We start from the raw sequence: 10,335 nt of genomic DNA on the forward strand, positions 1-10,335 counted from the left end.
TTTACTTTTCTGTGTCCTGTACATCTGGCATAAAATAACACAGATTTTATTTTCCAAGTGAGTCCAAGGGAATTCTGCCATATACACATTTTTATGGCAAAAGGAGCGGAAGAACCTTAAAATCCAATAATAATTGTCAGCCCTGGGCAATTCAAAACAATGAATTGTCTCAGTTCTCCCTTCTATGTCTGTCCTCTACCGGCAAATAAAAAAGATTATCAGATTAGGTATTTTTTCCTTAGTGTTTTCAAGTTTTAGAGTATAAATTTCCAAGGTTTTCTCTGTGATGAGGATGTCTAGAGCTTCACACACACACAGGCAATGACAGCAGCATCTTTTTTAAGTGAAGGCTGCTTTTCTTGATGCCAAATGTCATCTGGAGCTAGGATAAAAATGTTATTTGGTGAGCCTTAGTTCATTTGAGGTGCCAATGCTCCATCTGGGCGTTTCAGTAGAAGCTGAGTGGATTCTGCTCCTGACTTTAATAGGAGAAGAATCAGAACTGTTTGTTATGGCTGTTTCTTAAAAGGGAAACTTACTGCTTATTGAAAAAGCGGATATGAAAAGCACAAACTTGTTCTTTTCTTGCCAAGGAACTGTACAGATTATGTCATTGCATTTATTTAAATCTAGTTTCCATTATGTAGTTTTTCTGCTTTCCTCCCCTACCCCCATCTGGTTCTCAGGCACTCAGACCGGACTGGGCTGCAAATCCAGGGAAAAGCTCAGATCCAGCTAAAAGGAAATAATAGAGGGTAATACATGCTGTCATTTATATATTATTGATATACAGCTGTCAGTTATTGATCTGAGGGAGCCCTTCAAACAGCGCTTAGTTTTGCAGAGTTCCTATTTTAATTGAAGTTATTCAATCATTAATTTTATTTTCTTTTTTAATTCCTCGTACTTGCATACCTGGAGGCAAGAGTTTAGACCCTTCCTGCAGATCTGCAGATGCCACAGCTATTTTCTTGCCCCCAGATCCCTGACAGACACAGTCCTGGCTTGTATACAGGGCAACCGGTTACTCCTTCTAGTGTAACACACTTCAATATAAAGTGGTAATTTTTTGGATGTGCTTGATTCCGTCACTGAAAGCAGCCAATAACAGGATCAAAAGTCTGTTTGCAAGTGTGTGAAACGGGAAATGCACATCAAGTGGGGATTTAAAAAATTGTTGCGAAGTAAACATCTTCGCTGTTTAAGGGGCTGAACCTCACTTCATGTGCAGAACCGCCAGATATCCGGGATTATTTTTATTTTACTCCACGAAAACAGCACAATTATATACAGGGTGCCAGGGCCTGAAGGGGAGAAGGGAGGGTATCCTGGCGGCCAGCCTACAACTCCCGGCATGCACCGCGGGGCCGACACGGAGGGTGTTAACACCGTGCATGGATGGACTACAGCTCCCGGAATACACCGCGCGGGCAAATGGCGCTGCGCTAAGGTAGTGTGAGGGGGCCTACAACTCCCAGCATGCATCGCGCGGAGACGCCAAAGTAACGCTCTCCATTGATGGCGATGACTACAACTCCCAGCATGCTCCTCGGTCCCAAAGACGCAGCACCTTTTTCCCGCGCAGGCGCAGAGCGGGGCCGATGCTGTGAGGAGGAGGCGGAGGAGGCGGCGATGGCGCTCAACAAGAACCACTCGGAGGGCGGCGGCGTCATCGTTAACAACAGCGAGAAGTGAGGTGCTATCCCCTTCTCCCCTCCTCCGGCCTCGGGAGCCGGGGGATAGCGGCGAGTTGCCTTCGCCCCCCCCCCCCCCCCCCCCGCCCTCCTCCTGCCTTCCCCCTCAGGGGGAACGGTTGTGTGGGTCATGGGGGGGGCGTGCTGAGGGGGCGAGGCGGGTAGAGGGGGTGATTTAACCCTCTCGGTGCCGGCGTTGCTCGTCCTGCTCTCATCTCCCTACGGCTTAGGGCTGTACGTATCCCTCTCCCCCTGCCTGTGCGGGGGGGAGCTCTGCTGGGCTTCAGCCGCGGGCCTTGCACCCCCTGCTCCTCTTCCCTCAGCATCCAGCCTGTCCTCCAGCCTGCTGCTGGCTCTTGCTCTGGTGCCCAGCCTCTCCCCCGAGGGCTCAGGAAGGGCTGGCAGAGCTCAGCTCCCGCCCAGGTGATCTGGCCCGGACCCAGGCCTCCCTCCTCAGGGGTGCTGCACCTGCATCGTGCCTCAGCTCAAAGGCTGCCCAGTGTGGTTTGCCGCGTTCCCGGAGCACAGCCCCTTTCTGTGTGTGCGGGAGGGAGCAACAGTGTTGGAAAAAGGTGCTGGGATATAACCATGGAAACGGCAAGCCTGCACAGAGCTGCCTCTGTCTGCATGGCAAAGGGCTGTCCGCACCCGCTGCCAGTGTGGTTCTGACGTGGCAGTCATCTGCTTTGGGGACAAAGGAGTGCTTCATCCTCCAGCGCTTCTTAACACGGGGCCACTTAAACATTGCTGTAGGAATTCCGTGCCCGATTTCCATTTGGGATGTGGCCTTTCTTAGAAGGCTTTAGTAGAATCAACTCAGGTACTTAAATTTGCTTTCCCTGAGAGAATTGCAGCTGCTGAAGGTGTTGCTGTTTCCAGCTGTCAGCCTGCCTCGCATCAGGGCCTGCCTGTCCCTGGGTTGATCCAGCTGAAATGCTGCAGCGGGAACAGATTTGGTCCTGCTGCCCTTCCTGAGCGGTTCCTGGAGGGACTGGTATTTACTGGCAAATGACTGAGGATGGAAACATGTCAGCTGCCAAAGATAGAGGTGGTAGAGATTTCTGCAGCTTTAGGGATTAGAGTCCCTAATGTGGGTGCTGTAATGTCCATACGAGTTACCTGCTATGTCCATGCAAAGGTATAATCAGGTCAGTTTGTAATTGAGAATTAAGGAATCAGTGCAGGAAACACAAGTTAATGAAGTCTTGTGGCAAGGAAAGGGAGTTCCTCTGGATCACATTTTTATGTCAGAGGTGCTTGAACTGTGGTGAGACCTTCAATAGCCATGTTGCATAAGCTAGCCTGAGCAGTTTCTTCTCCTGTAGTCCTTCCTCTGTCATGTTAGTTTTGGGTAACTGAAATGAGGGAGCTGATCCAGCAGAAATGCAAAACAATTAAAAAAGACCAAACAAACCAAACAAAAAGATCTTGAGATTTCGATCAGCTCACTTGACCGGGTTTGCTGCCTGGTTGTGCAGACAGCAGCAGCTGTGTCAGCACATTGGGAAGGGAACAAGCAGCCAGTGCTGCCTCACTTGGTGCTGCCAACAACAACAATAAAAGGCAAACTGGAACTGATTTTGTCTGCTAGGCATCTCCATCTGTGCTGAGGTTACAGGTGGTTTTGGTAGGTCGGTAAACTCGTGTGCATCCTGCACTTCTGCCTTGAGCTGTAACTCCTTTCTCTTCTGTCACCGTTTGCAGTGTTTTGATGACCTATGACCATGTAGAAATTACCTTCAGTGATCTGGAGCCAATGCCAGAGGCCTTCAAGGGGACCAAGAAAGGGAGTGTTTTCCTGACTCCCTACCGGGTAAGTGGTGAAAGGCTTTATCTCATCTAAGGAGATAACAGCCCTGGAGTCTGTATTTAAATGTCCTCAATGCATGAAAGTCAGGATAATCTACTCCTGCTTGAAGTGTGGCTCATCCTCTCCCTCTGGGAAGCATTATGAATTCACGGCATATCCCATCTATTTGTCAACAGATAATAAATCTGATTAGTTTTTGTACAGGCAGCTGGAAATTAGCAGTGGTCTGGAAATGCTGAATGCAACAGCACAGCTACTGAATCATAGCTGTGTGGAGCAGCAGGTTCTCTGGAAGCTGGGAGGAGCATTATCTGAGCAAGGGACTTCCTGGAAGGCTTTAGTACCTTGAGGATTTGGTTTACCCCTGTGGCTGTTGTGTGTAGCTTTTGACTTGTGGAACTGGTGATGTGGGAGAGAGTTTCAGTCCATGGAGAAGTCTCTTATAATAAATTAGGGCTGTGTTTCCTGTTTGTTTTGAATAGCTCTTGTAACGTTATTTTCTTTTCAGGTTATCTTTGTGTCGAAGGGGAAGGATGCTATGCAGTCATTTGTGATGCCCTTTTATTTGTTGAAGGATTGTGAGATTAAGCAGCCAGTATTTGGAGCAAATTACATCAAGGGCACAGTGAAAGCAGAGGCAGGAGGTAGGTATCACATAGTGTATGTTTTGTGTCTCAGTTCAGCTGCTCAATTTATAGCAAAATCCTGGCTAACCAAACCTTGACACTGTCCAAATGGGTTTTCACACTCCTGCAAAAATGTGTTTCTTTCATTGGCGACTAAAAATATTCCCTTTATCAGCTCCCTGTTCAGTTACTATGAACAGATGTTCTTTGCAACCCATCTCATTCCTGCTCTCTGCAAAATACAAAGTTCAATCAAACAAATAGCAAATCTCAGCAAATAAACATCAGAGTGGAGTCAGCAAGAACAAGGATGTAATTTTGCTTTGATCACTTGGGATCACCTATCCCACCTGCATCCAGGTTCTCCTGTGCCAAAAACTCAGATCCTTTCTGGCTCTGGGTTCAGGTGCAGATCCCCAGAGCACTTTCTCCGTTGTGTTTCTTGTGCAGTTCAAGGACAGGTGTGCTATTGCTGCATCCTGGCAGTGAAAATGGCACTTGGAGAGGAATGGATTGTCTTAAAATCAGGGAATTTAAGGAGCTGCTTCACATTAAACTCAACGAGAAGGCTGTGGCAGACATGTTCAAGAATAATTTTGGTTTTGACTGGTTTATTTGTTTGTTTGTTTTTTATCAAAGGCACAAGCGTTCAGCAAACTTTGATCCTCATCTTGATTCAGTCTAGTAGTTGTGGCACAGAAATTACAGCACAGGGTGTAAGAGCCTTCATCTGGAGTTCTGAAATCAGGATTGTAGCTTCTGCATGGGAGCTGAGTGGGACAATCCAGCATGAGAGGGAGCCTGAGCATTAATGACAAACTAAACTGTGTGAAAGGCAAAAGGCTTTAGCTAAATCTTTGTGAATTTTCCTCAGAGGCCTTCTCTTTTAATGATGATGTTGTCTTAACAGCCGTGAGAGTCTGGTTTGGCTTAAAAGACTCTTTAATCTACTTGTTTCTGTTTCAGCACAGCTTCTGCTTTGATGCTTGCTTTCTTGGGACTCTGGGCTGTGCATGTTTTTTTTTTTTTTATACTGTAATGTGAGATGTCACTAATATATTTGTTTTTTAATTATTATTTATCCTGACTTGAAATATCTTCCATGGGCTCTAATGTATTTGCGTGGACCTTGTTTTTCATTAAGCTCTCTGCTTTGTGGGGCACTCTGACTCCCAAACTAATTTGGAGCTGACAGTTAGGTGTAGTTGCAAAGGCTTTTTAGCAAACGGGATTAACACAATCCCTGTCTTCTGCACTAATCTTATCCAAAGCAAGAGCAAATCCAGCACTCCTGATAGCTTGGCCTGTGACAGCTACTGTGACAACAGCCACAACTCCAGAAAGCTTTTGAAGCTCTCCCTTGTGGGTGTTTCTGCCTCAGTTGTCTCTTGGCCTGACAAATACCCCAATGTGAATTTTTCTGATGATACATAATTCTGCCACTTCCTCTGCCTTTTTTTTTTTTTTAATTTGTATTTTTGGGATAAGCTCTTTAAAGAATTATATACAGATCATCTGTAGATGCAGCAAGTAACCTAAATAGCATGGAAATGTCTTCTCCTTGCTCCTTAGTGCTGTCTTTCCTCCCTCAGGTGGCTGGGAAGGATCTGCCACATTCAAGATGACCTTTTCAGCTGGGGGTGCGATTGAATTTGGGCAGCGGATGCTGCAGGTGGCATCACAAGGTAGGGAAGTTTGGGGGTGTCTGCCAGAGTTCTGTGGTTTCAGGAGCCCTTGCCTGAAGCTTGCTTTAAAAAATACTTTTTTCACATCCAATGAACAGATTTATTGGGATGACACTTGTTTTTCTGATAAGGACTCTCTAAGTTTGTTGGAGTTCTCGGACTGTATTTGAGGGAGGCTTGATGTTCTGATGAGGTCTTGTCTTTGCTTTTCCAGTCTCCAGAGGTGAAATACCCAGTGGAGCTTATGGCTATTCCTACATGCCAAATGGATCCTATGCTTTTGCACCACCTGCAGCTAACGGGGCCTATCCATACCCTCCTCCACCTCCAGGTAAGCCTGGAAACTGAGGCTGGGGATCATTCCAGTAAGTAAGAGTTAAAATAAATAAAAAGGGCAATAAACACTGATTTTACACAGTGTTTTAGTGATGGCTTGTGTAGGTTTTATTCCTGAGTTTAATTATGTTTGCCTTGGCTTCTTTTGGTTGATAACTCCACCCAGAGGAGTTAAGTCTCTTGCTCTGTGATCTCCTTTCCTGGCAGACTTTTATCCTGGTCCTCCTGGAGCAGATGGAAACATGGGCTACATGCAGCTTCCACCCCCCCCATACCCAGGGCCCATGGAACCCCATGTCAGTGGCCCAGACCTGCCCTCCACTCCTGCAGGTAAGGAGCGTGTCCAGTGAATGAGCTCACAACAGTTTTGTTAGGAATGAAACAGACTTTGTCTCTTTGGGGAATTTCGAAGCTCCACTTAGAAGTTTAGAATTTGTTTAGAAAATGGATTAGGGAGCTCCCCTAATCTCCTGCCTTATGTATCCAGCTCAGTCTGGAGTCCAGCCTGATTCTCTCCAGTGTAGACACCATTAGTGGGCATTTTACAGATGGATTTCTTCTTCTTTTGACACAAAAAATACAGTTTGTGATTCTGCTGTGGTGGTAATCTTGCCCTAATGGTAAGGGCAAGGAAACTGATGGTGAAATGTGTCTGTGGTCCATTTTAGTTCACAACTGTGGCTTTGGTGGGTGGTATTTGCTTCCCCTTCCCCTGTTTCACCCTTAATGCGATTATTTTTGGTGAAACAATATGGAACAGGGTAAAAGATGATGGAAAGGAGCTGGGGAAATATCAGCCTCATTTTTCACTCATTTGGGATTTATTAAAATGAAAAAAAGAGCCATTGTGGTTGGGTACAGCCATAGATCTCTTGCAGGTAAGAGTATTTGTTTGGATAAGGATTTAACTTTTCGGTTTGAATAAGCAACCATTCATCTTTGAACTATTATTTGGAAAGTGGGACTGCTCCAGAGGGTTGTACAAGATTTTTGTGTTCTGCAGAAATGGAGGATCTGGATTATCCTCATAAAATACCATCTTCTATACACAAATCCCCTGAGCTGCTATAAACTCGTGCTGATTTTTGTTTTGCCTGTTGATTTCACTCCCAGGAAGGATGGTTTGTTCACTGCCTGTTTATAAAGGGTATTGTCTGTATTCAGGCAAGGCAGAAGCAAGCATTTATTTGTGGCTGACATGCAAATCCCAGGTGACATTTCCAAACTCAGTCTTCCTCTGTTTCACTGGGAATTGACAGTTCTGTGGTACCTGCAAGAGAAAATGCTCAATTCTTTGTTGTAGCTGTTTCACAGCTTGAGCACTGGTCATAGGGTGCTCTGTTAGTAACTCTTGATGGCCAAGAGTTCTTGTTTCATTTTAAGAGCTCTCTGTGTGTCCCTAACCTGTCACTCCTCTCCCTGTGACAGCTGAAGCCAAGGCTGCTGAAGCTGCTGCCAGTGCTTACTACAGCCCAGGCAACCCCCACAACGTCTACATGCCCACGGTGAGTCCCTGTTGCTCTGGGCTTGCAGGGGAGCCCAAGTGTGTGCCTGCTGGATCTTCTCTCAGTGGCACAGCAAAGTTGGTCTGAAGTGATGTTGGTGTCTCGGGTTTTTTGGGGGGCTTTGAGTTAAGTATTTTATTCTTAGCCATGCACTGATGTCCTTTTGTCATCTTTATTGCAGGACCAGCCACCCCCTCCTCCATACTACCCACCAGAGGACAAGAAAAACCAATAAGCTGACACAGAACTTCCCCACGACTCGTTGCTTTCTTTTTTTTCCATTTTGGCAGATTCTGGGGCACAGTCCATAGCACTGAGAAGTAGAGCCTTCCCCCCAAGGCACACTGCTTTCAGGGGCTCTAGGAGTAGGTCTGTGCAGAGCAAGGGGAGGGATTTGGGTAGCCTGGGTTATCTGTGGAGCTCTGAGGGTTTGCTGTCCTGCAGCATTCCCTCCTCCCTGTGCGCAGCATCGCTACACCTCGCTGTTCTCTTCATCTCTGGCTACTTCCCTTAGCTCTGCTTCTTTTGATACTTAAATTATACCTCTTCAGAGTCAGCATCTGCTCTAAACTGCTAATTAACGTGATCATGGTATGGAAGCAAGGCTCTTGGGGGTGGGAAGTGTCTTGAATTTACCTTAGCGTGCATTTAAGAGCACCTCTGGACGCAGGGATGCCTCTGGTTATTCTTTTTAATCCAGAGTGTCACATCCAACTCTTTGCTCTTGAGAAAGGACTTCAAAGGCAACCTTTGGGATCTCAAAGGAAATACACACCTATGACATTTTCCAGATATATATTCAGCTTTCTCGGGTTTCTTTCTTTTAAATCTAAGTCATTACTGACAATCATAGCAAATAATCTGGTAGCCCTTCAAATTTCCCTGTTGCTCACCATGTATGACCGTGCTGACCAACTTCGCTTCCTCAGACATGCTGCTCTTCACAGGGTTCTCTGGTAGCATCTGACCAGTTTAGATCCCATGGGAACACTAATAAATATTTCTGCAGTTTCTGTTTTCCAGTTAGATATGTGAGTTCACTAAGTCCTGAACATTCTCCTCATAGTCTATAATGCACTTAGGTTTTTTTATTGTTGTAACATGAGTTACACTTTATGGCCAGTGAAGCCTCTTCCTGCTGTGATTTACCTGGTGAATAAACAACTGATGGGCAGATAGCAGTTGCAGTTCTGCCCTGGAAGCACTTGAGAGAATATGCAAAATATTGGAATAAGGTGTAAGGTACAAAGTGTTGTTTATTGCTGTTTGTGTTCCTGGTCCAGCTGCGAATTCCCAATCACCCGAATGTGAACTCCTCATAGCATTCATTCCTTGGTCTCATTAGCAACAACTCCAGTGCAGAACCTCTGCAGGACTGATCAGAATCTGGGCTGTGAAGCTTTTGCATTGTACAAAGCTTTGCACAAGTCACACTTCACTGACTTCTGACAGCTGAGAGAGAAAATCCTTCCCAGCAAAGTGTGACAGAAGATCCTGTGCTAGGGAACTGCTGAGACTTGCTGCATGCAGCCTGCTCGGAGAGAAAAAAGGTCCACCTCCTGTTTTCTTTTTCTTTGAGTTTAGCTGATTAATGAAACTGCTACTGTTTGTGCACTGACTTTTCTAAAATTGCTACTGCAGTGATGTAAAGAAATGTTTATTTAAAATATATATATTTATTTTGAAAGCATTTGATTAATATATTAATGTGAAATGACTTTTGAATGCAGATTTGTTTTGCCAAGACTGTGAAGTAAAGAGAAATCAGCTCAAAACTTGGGGTGTTTGTGGGTGTGTGTGAATGGGCAAACTTCTGGAGAGTTCATAGCTTTGGATGCAGAGAGGTGGAATTAGAAGCAAAATCACTTGGATTTTATATTTCGTTATTAGAAGCAAAATCACTTGGCTGTTCACTGGTGACATCAGTTGCTTGATTTCCCTTGGGTGACTTTGTGAATGAAAATAAGATGGTAAAATCTTTCAGCAAACTCCCATTTCACAGTTCCTGTTGGAAGCTGGTGCAGCAGCTGCTTTACTTTACCCAGATGCGTCACCCAAGTTGTTTTTCCAGACCAATTGTCCTCATAAAAGTTACAACCCATTTACTATTTTACTTTGCAAGAACTAGCTCAGCAATGCAGCATAATTAATGCCTCTAAAATATGGCTAATTAGAAGCAAGCCACAATTTTATCCTTTTTTTCCCTGTAAGGGTGGTGAGGTGCCTGGGTGGTTGTGCCCAGTGAGGTCAGAGCTGTCCCAGGTGTGCTCCTGTCCCTGGAAAAGCTGGGGGTTGTGCTCCAGCGGCAGTGCCAGAGCTGTTCCTCCCTCTGTGCAGAGCCAGGTGTGTCTGTCTCACTGGGCAGGGCAGGAGTGTTCCGTGTGGGATCAGGTCCTGGTCAGTCTCCCTGGCTCACACTGACACCTGTCAAACAAAGTACCCAGAAGCTGCTCTCCAGGTATCACCCGAACCTCACTTGGTTTCATTCCTCTTCTCAGCAGCTGCTGTGGCTGCCTTCATTCTCTTGAATTCCCTGACAGCCAGCAGGGACATCTTCCAGATTCTGTTCATTTTTACATCCCTTTTGCCTCTCACATCCTCCCCCATGGCTGTTTGACGGCATTTTAAGCCTGGCTGAGCCACTTGGTTTTGTTTGCTATAGAAGAAGTGGTTGAAGGA

General features: G+C 45.7%; 1 protein-coding gene across 2 annotated transcripts; it reads left to right on the top strand.

Annotated features, from left to right (window-relative positions):
• Positions 1 to 1,569: 1,569 nt before the first annotated feature.
• Positions 1,570 to 9,431, top strand: WBP2 (WW domain binding protein 2). 2 transcript variants are annotated; one of them, XM_040082062.1, is made up of 8 exons: positions 1,570 to 1,696; positions 3,399 to 3,507; positions 4,013 to 4,148; positions 5,723 to 5,815; positions 6,030 to 6,146; positions 6,359 to 6,481; positions 7,580 to 7,656; positions 7,838 to 9,431. In XM_040082062.1, the coding sequence occupies exons 2-8, from the start codon at positions 3,406 to 3,408 to the stop codon at positions 7,889 to 7,891; spliced, it is 702 nt and encodes a 233-aa protein (XP_039937996.1). In that variant the 5' UTR covers positions 1,570 to 1,696; positions 3,399 to 3,405; the 3' UTR covers positions 7,892 to 9,431. The 2 variants fall into 2 exon arrangements, with proteins under 2 accessions (XP_039937996.1, XP_039937995.1); XM_040082061.1 differs by having other exon boundaries at positions 1,570 to 1,691.
• Positions 9,432 to 10,335: the final 904 nt, after the last annotated feature.

This window comes from Hirundo rustica, chromosome 18, assembly GCF_015227805.2.
Source record: "Hirundo rustica isolate bHirRus1 chromosome 18, bHirRus1.pri.v3, whole genome shotgun sequence".
Taxonomy (NCBI): Eukaryota; Metazoa; Chordata; class Aves; order Passeriformes; family Hirundinidae; genus Hirundo; species Hirundo rustica.

Bases quoted from the DNA above. Each gene is read 5' to 3' on its own strand.
- WBP2 (XM_040082061.1), top strand. From the start codon at position 1,633: ATGGCGCTCAACAAGAACCACTCGGAGGGCGGCGGCGTCATCGTTAAC. The intron at 4,149-5,722 runs GTAGGTATCACA...TTCCTCCCTCAG, and splicing joins AGTGAAAGCAGAGGCAGGAG to GTGGCTGGGAAGGATCTGCC. The intron at 7,657-7,837 runs GTGAGTCCCTGT...TCTTTATTGCAG, and splicing joins ACAACGTCTACATGCCCACG to GACCAGCCACCCCCTCCTCC.